A 16,583-nucleotide genomic window follows, 5' to 3' on the forward strand; every position below is an offset into this window, starting at 1 on the left:
GTTGATGCCAAAGAGCTCCATTTGACCACAACACTTTCACCCAGTTGTCCTCTGAATCATCCAGATGTTAATTGGCAAACTTAAGACGGGCATGTATATGTGCTTTCTTGAGCAGGGGGACCTTGTGGGCGCTGCAGGATTTCAGTCCTTCACGGCGTAGTGTGTTACCAACTGTTTTCTTGGTGACTATGGTCCCAGCTGCCTTGAGATCATTGACAAGATCCTCCCGTGTAGTTCTGGGCTGATTCCTCACCGTTCTTATGATCATTGCAACTCCACGAGGTGAGATCTTGCATGGAGCCCCAGGCTGAGGGAGATTAACAGTTATTTTGTGTTTCTTCCATTTGCAAATAATCGCACCAATTGTTGTCACCTTCTCACCAAGGTGCTTGGCAATGGTCTTGTAGCCCATTCCAGCCTTGTGTAGGTCTACAATCCTGTTCCTGACATCCTTGGAGAGCTCTATGGTCTTGGCCATGGTGGAGAGTTTGGAATCTGATTGATTGCTTCTGTGAACAGGTGTCTTTTATACAGGTAACAAAGCTGAGATTAGGAGCGCTCCCTTTAAGAGTGTGCTCCTAATCTCAGCTCGTTACCTGTATAAAAGACACCTGGGAGCCAGAAATCTTTCTGATTGAGAGGGTGTCAAATATGTATTTCCCTCATTAAAATGCAAATCAATATATAACATTTTTGACATGCGTTTTTCTGGATTTTCTTGTTATTATTCTGTCTCTCACTGTTCAAATAAACCTACTATTAAAATTATAGACTGATCATTTCTTTGTCAGTGGGCAAACGTACAAAATCAGCAGGAGATCAAATACCTTTTTTCCCTCACTGTATCTAAATTGGATGTCATCTCTCACCATTTCAGCCATCCAGCCCTTGTTCTTGTTCACATCTCTCCTTCTAGTGATCCATTAGTAAACACTATTGCACACATGTAATTAAACTCGTTCGTCTTCATTAACTGGTCACTTCCAATCTGCAATCCTCCTTCTGAAATATTTCCACTGATATTTGCCACCATATAGAAAACCCTAAATTCTTGAGAGTGACATTACATCCACATCTCCAAGGCATATAGGATACTCTCCAGAAGAAATGTTTTCTCTGGTCTCCAAACTCCTCCTATAGCAAATCAGCAAAAATGTAAATACTAAATTTACAACTGTTTGACCATGCCCCGGTGCTCACCAAGTTAATTATTAATCCTGAAGAGGTGATGCATAGCATTTGGTCCCTGGACACGAGGCTACTCGCTGAAAAGTAGGTCATGGAGGAGATAACAACAAAAATTTAAGAATTCATGATGAGTCAATCCCCAATGTCCATCCTGATCATATGGGATACCCTTAAAGCCTTCTTGAGAGTCTCATTAATTAAAAAAGAGGCTCGAAGACTGAGGGATATTAAAGATAAACAACACGCACTGGAAACGAAACTCAGCTCCTTCCTTTAATATCCAAAGGTTACACAAACCCAAAACATTGAGGGAAATCAACTCTCCCAAATTGGAGATAGATACGATCTTAACGACCAAACCACATGACTATATATGAAAGACGTCCCTCCCATGACTCCTCACCTTTTACAGGAAAGATCATAGTGTGAATGGTTAAGTTCAGATGGAACTGCACTGACATAGCCTGCATCCAAAATGAAATGGGTCGCCCCCTTCACAAATGTCAAGGAAATAAATGCCCACTTTAAATGCTTTCATAAGGGCCTATACACGTCACACTCCCTTACAAGTGAAAAATAAACACTTACCTCCGCAAAATCTTCCTTCCTAGACTGACCTTCCCTCTGGTAGGAAAGGTGGAATGGTCCTTTATTATGCAGGAGTTGAACTATGCATTGGCATCATAACCATCTGGTAAGGCTCCACGCCCAAATCAATTCCCCGTCCAGCTCTGAAAAGGCGGTTCGGGGCCCCTATTACTTCCCACATACTGGGAACCATTAATGCCTGGGAGGCCCTCGAGGGAAAAACCAGGTATTCAGACGCTGTCTTTCCGACAGACCTGTTCTTCACCTGAGGACGGCTGCTTGTGTTGTGGCCGAAACGTCGTGAGAATTTTTTTTATTATTTTTACTTTTATTTTTTTATTATTTCCCTTCTACGTGACTTTACCGAAAGAACCAAGAAGATGAATCCCTGCAGTCACGAAAGCTTTAAATCGAAAAATAAAAACCAGGTACTTTACGAATTCAGAACCCGACCCAAGCAAGTGAGAAAACTACAGGCCAATTTCCCAAATGGATTTAGACAATTAACTGCTCACAAAAATCTAAGCAAGCAGACATAAAAAAAATCCTTCCCTCATTAATAGGAGAGACACAAATAGGTTTTGTTAGAAACAGAGACTCAGCGAACAACATCAGAGACCGGCTGATTCCACCAAGGAAAAGCTCACTGCCTATGCCCTGACATTGGACGAAGAGAAAGCATTTGACAGGGTTGAGTGGGCCTTTCTTTTTCGGGTGATGGAAAATGTTGCATCCCCTCCACATTCATTAATAAATGCATTATCATATTCTTGGCTCTTTCGGTAAAGTCACGTAGAAGGGAAATAATAAATGCTTTTTTTCAAAATTTCTTGCTGTGGATTTCACACCTGATGATTGCTTGTGTTGCAGTCGAAACGTCGTGATAATTTGTATTGTTTTATATTTATATTTTATTATTTCCCTTCTACGTGACTTTACCGAAAGAACCAAGAATATGAATCCCTGCAGTCATGAAAGCTTTAAATCAAAATGCATTCTCCTTTATGGAAATTCTTCTGGCACAGTGATAACCAACGAACTGATCTCCCCAACCTTTCCATTAGGTAGGGGCACCAGGCAACCATGCCTCCTTTTGCTTATCTTGTTTACGTTGGTGATAGAACCACTTGCGGAAAGTATTAGAAGCAACTGTAATGTGGCTGGAGTATACGTAAAGGGACAAGCGATAACAACAATTTGCATGCAGACGATGTACTATTGACATTAATATAGCCTATGCCCTATATTCCCACTCTCCTATCCTTTATCACAAAATACAAAGAAGCCTCAGATTGTAAATCAGAACTGATGCCTCTCTTCCCCATCTCGGCTAAACCCATTGAGGGACTCTCGCCATTCAGGTGGGGCCCGACTCAAATCAAACACCTAGGGGTCATAATAACCTCTTTGTCTCCCACTCTTTTCTAGAGGAAGTTCCAACCGTGCTTCAAGAAACCGTGATGTCGCTTTCTGCTCTGAAGGACATCTTTCTATTCATTTCTAACTGTGCCCACCTGGCATAAATTATCCTTCCAAAACGTATTTATCATCTTCGGACTGTCCCTACCCACATTCCTAAATCTTTAAAAACTCCTCATTTGCATATTGCGTCATTTATTTGAAACTACAAGATGGTGAGAATTGATTAATACTTACTTACACTAGCGAGGAAGGAGTTGAAGCTTGGCCCTTCCCAACTTTCTTAAATACCACCGATCAATTGCCCTCCTCAATATTAAATGGATGAACTCGGAGAGGAGGGGGATATGAAAGGAATGTGAAGAAAGCTCTGTCAGCCCCTAGGCCCTCATGGGTATTATTCTAGCTTCTACTAAAGTTAGAATATGGGGCTTTAAACCATTGTGGAATGCAACTGCCACCTTAGGAGTTGGCAGAGACAAGCAGGTCTCGATCTCCTCCTTCCTCCACAGATTGTCTCCTCTCTGGGGTGACCCATCCCTTAAAATAGAGGGTAAAGGGATCAAATGGCCAATGTGGAAAAAAGCTAACAATAACAAGGTATGGTACTTACTTATAGAAGATGGAGAAATGTAATAATTCCAGCACCTGCAATCCCGAAAAAGCATATTCAAGTTGCATTTCTATAGCAAACGCTGTTAATGAACCTCCCAGTACACGACAGATGCAGGGCATGAACCACCACCCAGACACTGCGATGGCTGGGAGTGGCCTAAGTACCACTCTGCCTGTAATACTTAACCTACCTAAAAACACAGATCCAGGACTCTCTGCCTGAAGGACTCTGAAGCAATCAGTGAATGGTATTTCTCCAGGGCTCTCTCTCTCTCTGCAGGAATCTGTATCTATCTAAATAATCTGAAACGACATGTAAGAAACGTTTCTCCTTTGACTATCTCTGCCTATAAACTGAAATGTAAAATATGAGCACAAACAATGAGCCAGTATTATACCTTTGAAATTAACATTCACGGATATCACCTAAATCACACCTGTTGAAATCTGAAAAACACAGTAACAAGTTAACCACTTTACCTAGAGCCTACATTATCATGAGTATAAAATAACTATCTGACCTGAACGATTTGACAAACGTTGAAAAATAATTTCAAAGTTATGGTCTGATGCATGGCTCATGTGCGCACACCTCCATTATACTGTACCATGAAGATGTTTTAAATTTGCTCCTGTTCCCATATTTTTCTCTGTCTCCAAAATATTTGAAAACATGATTTCTCCCAAGAATGACTCGCGTCACTTTATTCCCGTCCATTATTTATCAGCTGCTCTGGGCTCAGCAGACTCTTCTCTCCAACACTACAGAAGATGAACCTCGTGCGCTTTTTTTAGGCGAGGTCAGGCTTCACGTAATCAGGCTGCATCTCCTATACGCGCCTCTTGCACTCCCGCAGCCCAGCATCACACTCTCCGAGCGCACCGCATCGCCCACAGGCACCAACAGCACAGGTTGAAATGGTGGAGCCGCCTGCCTCAAGTTCCACCCTGTTAACATTAAATTTGAGGCACGAACGTGGTAGTCCGCACAGCCGCGCAAACCTGCTCTACGCCTGAGGCGACCTCACAGCCACCCGCACCGCTACGCCATGGTGCGCCATGCCCGTCTCTCTCTCCCTCTCAAGTCAGCAGCAACAATATTTTAAAATATATAAACAAATAATAATAAAAAACTAAGTAAAATCGCTGTACAAATGATAAAAGTGACGTGCATAGTAGAAATAGGTCCCCCGTGGGTTCCTCCTCCCTCCTGTTACTCTCAACCTGGGCTTCTCGCCTCCTGTCCCTTAGACACCTCCCCTCCCGCAATCTACAGGGCCCAATCGAGCAAGGGGCAGAATGAGGGGGGAGGGGGAGAACAGCTTGCAAGGGCTGCTACATGTGTAATGAGTTGACTCAACCTGCCCCGCAGGGCGGTGGGAACCACAATACAGTGACGGTACAGCGCCTCGTTCCACCTCATCAAGAGTCCTTCATGAAGGACAACTTGCGGACCTCCCGTGGGAGCACACCCTTTGTGCTGTAACTCAGCTCGATGCCGCAAGGCCATCAGGGACCCATCCTCCAACTGTAGCCGCCTCCACTCGGTGTACGTGAAGTTCAAAGTGCTGTCCTCCAGCGCGACCACCTTGGTGGGTTCCCCCTCACCGAGTGCCGCCACGACGTTCGGTGACCCCACCACAGGCGGTTTACAGCGGCCCGCAACCGACGAACACACACAACGTTCCACCAGGGGCAAGCAGGACAACGCATCCGCATTACAATGTCACACCCCTTGACGATATATAACTCAAAACGAGTACTCCTGAAGTATTTCCAGCCTGTGTGAGAGCTGGCCGGAAGGTTGGTCCACTCGCAGAGATTACTGAAGGGCTGCATGATCCGTGCGAACAAAAACATCCCTGCCATAAAGATAAGGTCTTTACTGTTGTATGAATTCTAGATTTGAAGCTTTTGTGACTGCAAGGATTCATACTCTTAGTTCTTTCGGAAGTACGCTATGGCCAAAAGTTATCTGCAGGTGCCACAGTACCGCTGTTCAGCGGTGGACAGGATGCGACTGCTATACGCAACCTGTGTTGGTGGAGTCCATGTCCAGAATAAATGGCAGCGAAAAATCCGGGTTTGTCGGGGTTGGAGACCGGCGGCACCGCAACGCATCGAGGCAACCAGTCGGCCAAGCTGCACTCTTACCCGGGCTCTCCCATCCATGCCACCATCACAGACCACCGGTGCAAATTCTTGTGGGTCTGCAGGCACCTGGCGGCCCAATGGGACGTCTGTATGTCCTCGTCAATGACCGGCAAGACAACACCCATTTCGTGCACCAGCCCCAACATCCTTTCCATGACGAGAAAGTCTAGTGCCGTCCGGTCCATCGCTGGGTACGCTGCGTGTCACAGCTCTAACAGCGCGCTGTGGTAGACAAGAGGCATCTCGGCCTCCCCTCGCCTCCGCTGAAGGAATTTCCTACGCGTGTTAGAAGGCGGATCGTACACGGCCGCCATTTTGCTGTAAGCTTGCTGAAGGGTGGTCCACTTTTCACGATTCAGAGCCATCAGTGTTAGATGGTTAGTGTTGTGTATAGGCTAGCAACAGTAATAGTGTGTACCCACGCCGGGTGTGTATCATCCCGATGGTGCTCGTAAAATAAAATAAGTGCCTCCAAGTCTTACTGTCTCCGAGTTAAGTGACTACACATGTATAACGAGTAAACAGATACCATCAGTATGGAGGAAGGCAAGAGTCATAGCTCTGCCCAAACCAGGGAAAACCTTTAATCACCAAAAAACTACAGACCAATCTCCCTCCTTTGCATCACTTACAAACTCTACGAACGTCTTATCCTACAACAAATTTCACCCCTGGTAGATCTCAAACTCAAGACCAAGCAGGCTTCAGACCTGGCCGATCCTGTGCAGGAGGCCAATTACTAAACTTCACACAGCACATCGAAGATTGTTACCAACAGAAGATGATCACCGGCTGCATATGACACTGTTCAACATGGCATTTTGATCCACAAACTGTACCTCATAACTGGCTACTTAGACCTTAGCCAGACCATTCATAGCCTCCTAGAGAACAGACGCATCCACATGGAGCTAAACGGGCAAAAAGTAGATGCCGTTCTCAAAATAATGGCTTACCACAAGGCAGTGTGCTCGCCCCACTTTCATTCAATATCTATGATCAGCCACTTCCTGCTGAATATCAGCTGTTCATCTATGCTGACTACTTCTGTATCACCACACAGCAGAGGAATTTTGAGAACACAGAGATCTTGGAGAGGGCAGTGGAGATGTCAAGGTACAACCTAAATAATCATCTCAAACCCAACCTGAGTAAAACCCAAATCTGTGCCTTCCACCTGAAAAATTGGGATGCAGAGCGACACAGCACTCCTCAAAATTTGGCAATGCCAACATCAGAAGTGGTGGTCTGTGCAAAATATTAGGCAAAGACTAAATAGGTTGGACAGAAGACACGAAGAAGAATAATCTTCCACAATGTTCATGGTCCTCCCTAAACCACATCCGCACAAACCATGGCAGATGCAGATACCTGATGTACAAATGAAACATTACAAACTCTCCAGTGTGCTACTGTGGTCATCCACAAGAGATAATACAACATATAACAATGACATTGCCCGATAAACAAATACAAAACAGACATCACAGCGATACACTCCACTATTCCTGACTTGGTTATCTGGCTTGACCATCTGAATGTGAAATTGTAGTTGTTGCCCTGCATGTACATCAACTGACCCACCACTAGTGGGGGAGGGTGTGGAGTGTATTATGGCATCAAATACCCCTCATAAAAAACCCGTCGACACGGACCCCCTCACCCCAAACCTGTGCGGCCCCCCATGCACCCCCGCCCCTCCTCATGCTTTTTGTTTGCTTCCCTTGTTTCTTAAAGTTGATTCACACAGATTTTCTGGACATTTTTTTATAAATTGACAAACTATTCTGTTCTTGCACTTGGCAAGATGTTCAGGAGCTGAATGCCAATGTTGAAGCCTGCTAGTAATGAGAGGGCTTCAGGAGAGAAAGTTTGTGTAGTTTTGCTTTTCCTCCTTTGACGGAGTGCAGTCTATAGTGGTTTATAATATGATCCTGAGTTTGGGTTTGACGTCATTAATGATAGTTATTGTTGCTTTGAAAGCAATTGCGTTACCTTCAGAGTGGCGATGGCTGGGTCCAGCTGAGTCAGAGGGATTGTTTGGGTGGCAAGTAGATGTTTAGTCAAGAACTCTTCCACCCTGATCACTACTCTTGCATCTTCAGTGAGACCGCGTGTGTCCACAAGCACATTGACGTTGCTCCCAGCGAGAATCACACTCGGGACTGAGAGGAGAACCCTGGATGCAAATACGAGAAGGGAAAGCAACAACATATCCATATTCATTATATATTTGTAGTTTGCATGTTCTCCCCGTGGTCATGTGAAATTGTCTCCGGCTCCTCCGGTTTTTCTCTCCACATTTAGAAAAATGCGCTTAAAGTTTTTAGCTGCTATTAATTTCCATGTAAGCCACGTCTTCATTTATAGCCAGATCGCTTCTGATTAAGACTTAATAGCTCATTGGGGGCTTTACTTTGTAAATAAATATAAATATATATTGTCTATATGTTTATATAGCTCAGTGGGCTTTACCTGGTAAATATATATAAACATATTTCCTGTATACATATTTTAGTGGTAGAGTGTTAAATCTTGCTCCTCGATTCCCGACTCCGCAACCTTTCTCTGTTGAATTTGGATGATAGTATTATCCACCTGTAATTAGAATCATAATCTTAGTTAGGCTGGAGGAATCCGATGAGCTTTTTTTCACACATATCCAGTAGGGGTGTGTCAGCAAGAGTGTGATGCAATGTGTAAGCAAGTGTTTAAGCCAGCAGTCTAGGCATGTAGGCAACTCTATTCAGGAAAAGTGCGATAAGGAAAGCTCGCTCGTTTTAAAATCTGGTTGGCAAGTTGCAGCCAATGGGCGTTCAAACATGCGGTAAGAAACATAAAGATGAAAATGGCTACTTTAGAATATCCGGCTACTACTTGGCAGGTTTGCTTCTGATCGACCTGAAAAAAGGACAGCTATTCTCTCCTATGTATGTGTAGTGGGTTCAATTGAGGCGCAAACTTGAACTTGGTGGCAACACGTTTTTATTAACTAACACAACAGGTAACTCTTAACGTTAACAGGATAACTACATAGGGTGGTGACCACCCCTTCTAACTAACTAACACTCAAGGGGGTCTATATAGTCGGACCAGGACAGCTAACCGGCTGCCTGGTCCACGAGCAAAGACCGGAGACCGAGGATCGTAGATGGCGGCTTCATCCTTAGAGTTGAACAGCCCAGATCCCTCTCGGGACTTGGCTTATAACCGCTCCGGCGTGGCCGGCTCCGCCCTTGGCCACGCCCCCAGTTCCTTCATGGGAGCCCTGGTTCCACATCACGTGACCCTCACACCCCCCTTGCCCCCTCGTCCGGTCACGTGCCCTCTCGGGTTCACGCCGGATATCATGTCCTTACCCGACCTCAGTGACACCCTGGCCCTGCCCCCTAGTGAGCCATTCCGTGACATGTTAACTCTGGTGCCATAGAGAGGCACCACGCATACAGTCCCACTCATCACTCGGTACTGTTGCTACACAGTAGTGCAGCAAAACAACCCCTTACCTCCTCGTGGTACCGGACGGGTAACACTGTCATGGACAGTGCTGTGGGGGGAGGGCCAATTCTGATTGGCCTTTCCCCTCATGGCGTTTGTAACCACCACAGTGGCCAAATGGGGGCTCTGGATGGGTGCAAGGGGCTAGTAACCCCTCCACCTTCAATTAATTACCACTAAACCAAGAATTAAAAATGTAATTAACAAGCTTGTGCCGGAGGCCCCGGGGGGGACAGGCGTCTATGACGTCTCCTGGCCAAACCCCATTTGGCGGAGCCAGGAGATTGAATCTTTACCCTCGGGGCTCCTTTAGAAACAACAAAAAGCAACTACGAATGGCCACGTGGAATGTTTGAACGCTCACTGCGGAGAAGAGGCTGCCACTCTTCTGTCGGGAGCTGGAACTGTACCGCCTGGATCTCTGTGGTATTCAGGAGGTCCAGTGGACCGGCTCTGGCTCCTGCCATCCATGAAGGGTGGATAGTCCTCTACTCGGGGCAGGAAACTGCCAAACAACAGGGAGTGGCTCTTCTTCTGAACAAATAATGAAGGGGGTGTGGGAGCGTGGCGGTGAGGTGTGGGAAGCTGTAAACCCCAGAATGCTTTGGGCTCGCCTTCCCATCAACCGGAGGCGAGGAGTGGTGGTGGTGGTTACTTATGCCCCCACCGAAGACGAACATCCGTGGAGAGATGCAGGCAAGGCCAATGAGTCAGATGCCTTCTATGACCTCCTGTCACAGGTGCTAGCTAAAGTGGCCCCTCAGGATAGAGTCATCTTGTTTGGTGACTTCAATGCCCGAGTCGGTAATGATGCTGGCACCTAGTCTGGAGTGATTGGAAGGCATGGGCCAGATCAGCTTAATAACAACGGTAGGAGGCTGCTAGATTTTGTTGCAGCCCATGGGGTTATAATTACCAACAGCATTGGCATATCCACACAACATCATGGATGCATGCCGGGTCCAAGCAAGAACATCTGCTGGACTACATAGTGATGGAACAGCGGATGCGAGCCCATGTCCTTGACACCAGGACCTACCGTGGAGCTGATCTGTCCTCTGACCATCGACTTGTCATCTGTAAGATGCGCCTGTCATTCTTCCACTCCGGTGGTGGGTATACACCCAGGACCCCATTCAAACCTAAGGTGCCCTGGTCTCAGCTAGCTGATGAAAGTTGCAAGCGAGAATTTAATCATCGCTTGCAGCTGGGGGCATCGTCCCCCACTCCTCTAGATTTCGAGGGTAAATGGGTGAGGTTTAGGACTGTGGCTCATGCAGCTGCAATGGCTGCTTTGGGTACGCGGTCCAGACCTCCCCAGAGACCCTGGCTGATAGAGGAGGTGTTCAATCTGGCTAAGAAAAAGCGACAGGCCCACTCTAATCGTCTACAGCATCCCACGTCAGAGAATGAGGAGGCTTATCGCAGCCTTCGCTCGAAGGTTCGAAGAGCCGTGAGGTGCTGCAAGGATGGGTGGTGGTCGCGTGTTGCTGAGGAGATGGCCTGCGATTACAAATCTCTATTTAACTCCATCAAAAAAGTAACCTGCAGCGCCACACTTATTACCATCATTAGGAGAAAAAACGGTGATCCAATCTCAGACCCCCAGGAACAGCTTTGCAGATTTGCTGAGCATTTTTGTGAAGTCCTGGGGGAGGGGAAATTCCTCGACAAGGAAGACATCGTGGAACAAAGTGGGGATGACCCTGCTGAGGCTGCGGGGCCTCAAATATTGGAAGAAGTCACCCCCTGTGAGGGGCTGGCTGAGGTGCCATCTGTTGAGGAAGTATTGAAGGCGATCCAAAGTCTGAGACCAAGAAAGGCACCGGGCAGAGATGATCTCCCAAGCAAAATGCTGAGGGAGGGTGGCGTTTGTGCACAAACTGCCCTACATGACATCATAACAACAGTCTGGACCAATGGACGGGTTCCGCAGGATTGGAAGGATGCCCTTGTGGTCCCTCTCTTTAAGAAGGGGGACCGCACAGACTGTAACAACTACAGGGGCATCTCACTCCTCAGTGTGCCAGGATAGGTCCTGTGGATCCCTAATGTGGTTTCAGGAAAGGGCGGTCCTGCACCGATGCATTATTTTCTGTCCGTTTGCTACAGCAGAGGTGTAGGGAATTCAAGCAAGACCTACATCTCTGCTTTAATGACCTGGTCAAGGCCTATGATACCATCAGTAGGCCTGGGCTCTGGGTTGTTCCTCGTGCTTTCGGAGTCCCTGACCCTCTTCTCACAATCATTAAGAACTTTCATGATAGTGAGCGGGCCTGGGTAAAACTACGTGGCTGGGAGTCGGAGCTATTCACTGTTCACCTTGGGGTGTGTCAGGGATGTGCCATGGCTCCAACATTATTTAACATATTTTTCGACAACGTAGTTCATGAAGCCTTTGATGGCTGTACCAGAGGAATTTCCATCTGGTACAGATACAATGGGAGGCTGATCGATGCCCGGGTGCGGTCAAAGAATGGCTCCCTATTGGTCAACCACGTTATGTATGCAGATGATCTGGTAATTGCCGCTCACTCAGAGGAGGAGTTGGAGGCACTGCTGCTGAAACTGGAGCGTGCCACTAAGATGTGGGGCCTTACCATCAGCCCCACCAAAACTAAGCATCTGCCTGAGTATTTTGTACTATTGGGAAACCCACCCCCACAACTCCCAATCGGTGATGGGGCAGTTGTGGAGAGAGTGGAAAGTGTCCCATACCTGGGCAGTGTGCTCATGACCAGCTCCGGTTTGACAGCAGAGGTCTCACTCAGAATCAGTCGGGCGGCATTATCTTTTCATCGGTTGCATAACACTGTATGGAAGCTACCTAGTCTGTCGCTTCGCACGAAGCTTCACGTCTTCTTAGCCACGGTCATTCCCTCCCTTTTCTATGCTTGCGAAACGTGGACCCCCCTAATGGAGCATCTTCACCGATTGGAAACATTTAGGCTGGCCTGCCTGCGATCCATCCTGAAGCTGGATTGTGTGAGGAGTTCACAAATCCTTGAAAGATTTGGGCAAAGTCTCATCGGTGAGCTCCTCCGGCAGGCAAGGCTGCGTTGGCTGGGTCATGTAGCCCGCATGCCCAGTCACCGCATGCCTAAACAACTTTTGTTCTGCCGGATAGAGGGGACTAAACGGGCGCGGCACGGGCATGAGAAGAGATGCAGTGATGTGGTACAGGAGGATGTGGAGCTGAATGGACTTGCCGATGACTGGTACCAGCGGTGTCAAGATCAGCCTCTGTGGAGGAGGCTCGTGAAAGACGCTGTTGGGCAGTTGGAGGCAGTCGCCCTCCAACAACAACGGAGGGCGGAGGAGCGATGCTCACAACAATGAGCGGAGCGCCGGGTGGCTAAAGCACAGCAAGTTGGCACAGTAGGGAGCACAGGTGGTGCATCAGCCAGTCATCTCAGTCAGTCGACCCGTGGCACCTGGGTCTGCCCCGTGACCTCCTGCCACTGCAACGGGCATTCGACACGTCACGTGGCCTCAAGGTGCACATAGCCTGGCACAAGCGTCGTGGTTACGTCACCCCCACTTAGTGGCGAATGGCGGTTGTTGTTGTTGATGTATGTTGTATGTTGAACGTATGTCATCAACTGCACTAATCGGAGGTGTGGAAAAAGGACAACAAAACAAACACTAAAAGCAGTTCTACAAGAAATGATTTTTCAAGCTCATCATTCTGGAGTAGGAAGACACCTGGGGAAAGAAGAGATGCTGGTGTGGCTTTTGCCATTAGCAACGACATCTATATATATAAAATCGCAAATCTGTCTGTCTGTCTGTGTGTGTGTCTGTGTGTCGCCGGACCATACGCAGTTTCATTGGACGAAATGTGAGGGATTTGCGAGACACGATTGGTCCGTTTGCTTTTCCACGGCGGTTGCCCCTGGCAACGGGTAGCGACGCATTCGCCGCGGGGTGGACGCCATTTTTAATTCCCATTAAAAATATGCGCACGCATTAACACGCGACTCTGAGGTAAATTCATCAAAGTTTAACGTCCTCTTCACTCCCCCCCCCACCACAATGTGTGCAATTACTATTATAGGGTCGGTAGATTATAAAATTATAGCGATTAGACAGTATTATTGTAGCGCGGGGGGGGGGGGGGGGGACGGCACCCGTACCCAGCCTCAGCCGGGTGGGCAATTTAGGCGAGGCCGGAGGCTCTGCACGGTACTAGGCCTCGACACCCACCACGCGACTCTGAGGTAAATTCATCAAAGTTTCACGTCCTCTTCACTCCCCCGCCACCCCAATGTGTGCAATTACTATTATAGGCTCGGTAGATAATAAAATTATAGCGATTACACAGTATTATTGTAGCGCGAGGGGGGGGGGGGGGTAACGGCCCCGGTACCCAGCCTCAGCCGGGTGGGCAATTTAGGCGAGGCCGGAGACTCTGCACGCTACTAGGCCTCGACACCCCACCACACTATAGGCCGTACATATTACTGCACAGCGGCCGAGGAGATCGTGGCTGGGGGGGGGGGGGCAGGGGTAGCAGCCCATCTGTGTATATATGTAAGGTTATTAAGAAATATATTTTTCACCCGGGCAACGCCGGGTACTTCTGCTAGTAGCGGATAAAGTCATCTCACTACCCATCTCCCTCTAAAGAGCGCTCTCTAACACTGATAAGTGTGTATGCGCCAACGATGACAAAATAACATTAGAGCAAAGAATAATTCTACTCAATCTAGAATAATTCTACTGCATGCTAAATTGTGTCATGGGCTCTGTACCCCAATCACTCAGACTGCTCATACTTGGTAACTTAAATGCGTGAGTTGGTGGCAACTTCTCAAAGTACAAAACCATTCTTGGCACATTCAGTAAAGGTAATAGCAATGCAAATGGAGGCCTACTGCTTAAATTATGCACCCAACACGAACTGTCAATCACAAACACGCATTTATACCCAAAGGAGAAGCACTATTTTACATTGATGCACCCCAGATCCAAGTATTACCACCTTCTGGACTACACCATCGCCTATAAGAGAAACACAAACCGAATCAACAACTTAAGCAACATATAACACTTTTAAAAGTCAGACATTTGTGACGATGTGTGACGAGAGAGGGGTGGGGGTTGAAAAATGTGTTGTCACATAAAAATGCGCAACTTTAAATAAATATAGAATTGTTATAACAACACTAATTGTTATAACAACACTCCTACAACATCAATGACAATAGTTTAAAGCGATTTGAAGCATGTTTTATTTTCATAATGGAAATATGATTGGGGGGGGGCAGAGCTTTGTGACGTCACATTTGAGGGGGGGGTCTGACTTTTTGTGACGCCGTGTGACGAGAGGGGGGTCAAAAATCGTCAAAAATCGTGTGACGTCATTTATGGACGGCCCCTGAGACCATCCTGTAGGTATTTCTCCCGACACACCCGACACAATATTTGCACACATTGGCAGGGGGGCATCAGTGGGGGCGACAGGCGAGGCGTGAAGCACTGAGAAGCTCTCCGCAGGAGCCAGAATAAGGAAGGCCATGGGCTGCCGAAATTCTCGTGCAAACAATTTACCTGCAGATTACTCACATGTGATTTCACACAGCAGCAACATCACACCCTAGTGCAAAAAATTGGCAGGACCCTCCTGAAAAAAATATCTTGACACTCACTGAGGGTATCCTGGATAAACGTAATAATACGTTGGCCCAAATGCTAAACGCTTTAAAAGAGTTGTGTATTACACTGTGTATATTGTATATGTGGATGCATGTATTGTCTTTGCACATAAACAATATGTCGTTAGCTCAGCCTCCTAGCCTTCTAAAAAATCTGGATCCATTTGATCAGGTGGATTATCGATGATACTAATGTGTTTTAATAGGGTGGTCTTCATGCAGGAGCGTCTCTACGTTTTATACACAATAAGAGACTTACATAACGTCTCAAAAATTCGAAAGTGCACTTCAGTGCATACGATGACTCAGCACCTGGCCTGCAATCGGGCATTAGTCTGCCAGTAGGACATAATAATGTATACTTCATGCCAAATGCTAACTGTGTAATTTGCAGTGACATTTTTCGAATTTGGCAAATGTAGACGATAATAAAAGCACAGTGGCCGACTCACTTCGAATATTGTAATGTCAATGGAATATTAACGTTCAATGTGAGTGAAGCCGATACGTGCATTTTTCTTAAGGTTAATTCACACTGCAGTATTAATCAGGCTGGTCTAACCAGGAACCTCTGTGACAGGGGTTTGATTCGACATTGCTGGGCCATATCACCTATGTCGTGCTTAATATAACACACATTGCACACGTGCAGTATTACTTACATAGGGTCTTGGGTCACACTTGTTCCCACATACATCAGCAACAGCAGTAAACCCAGTGCATGGGTAGCCATGGTTTGCAATTGACGTTTGTGCGTGTAGTAATGCTCCATATAAATGCCACACAAGAATACTCATGTGTGGGCGTTTGTGTCAATGATTTGCTTTATCTGTTTGCACGAGTGAATAATTGTTTAAAAAATAAACATAACTCTAGCCTTATCACTTTTGGAATGCAAGGTTCGTTTTCGGGAAATACATTGAGCAAAACCAGTAATGTGTGGCTTCCATTGCTGATTTCTGTTACAACTAAAAAAATACATAGAAAATGTAAGCAGTTAAAGTGGGAGCAAATTAAAGCAAATGCTAAATATTCCCATATTAACTCATCATCTGTGGGGGTAATGAATCGATCTTCAAAATGTGTTACAGTACATTTGCATATGATACTGTAACACATTATATAGTAGATCAAACACAAAATAATGACATGAATTAAAAAAATGTTTTTTTTTATCTTCACTTCCTTAGAGCCTAGTCTCACATGGGTTATCATATTTTTACTGGCAAATGAGGTTCCCATGGTGTAAATGCTTACCACGAGCTCTCATACTCTGATGGTGCATTGTCTTTGAGTTGTGCGCCTTTTGGCGTCATCTGGTCCAACCCATGTGAGACTAGGCTCTAAGGAAAGCTGTCTCAGGTGTGGACCAATCAACTTCAAGGACAGTGCACATTATCAGAGTTATGTCTTTTGTTTGTATTATGACTGCAGGTATTGCGGTCTGTACAAACATGACTCCTT

The 16,583-nt window shown here is 46.5% G+C and overlaps 1 protein-coding gene across 1 annotated transcript in view; it reads right to left on the reverse strand.

Annotated features, from left to right (window-relative positions):
* The window catches only part of LOC133349576 (complement C3-like), a 320,240-nt gene extending 304,380 nt beyond the window's left edge, over positions 1-15,860 (reverse strand). Inside the window, 2 exon segments of the mRNA XM_061563146.1 lie at positions 7,960-8,143; positions 15,782-15,860. Of these exon segments, the coding sequence (XP_061419130.1) occupies positions 7,960-8,143; positions 15,782-15,852 (255 nt within the window). The 5' untranslated portion in view covers positions 15,853-15,860.
* Between the last annotated feature and the right edge of the window lie 723 nt (positions 15,861-16,583).

This window comes from Lethenteron reissneri, chromosome 30, assembly GCF_015708825.2.
Source record: "Lethenteron reissneri isolate LAM-NWPU_2019-01 chromosome 30, ASM1570882v1, whole genome shotgun sequence".
Classification (NCBI taxonomy): Eukaryota; Metazoa; Chordata; class Hyperoartia; order Petromyzontiformes; family Petromyzontidae; genus Lethenteron; species Lethenteron reissneri.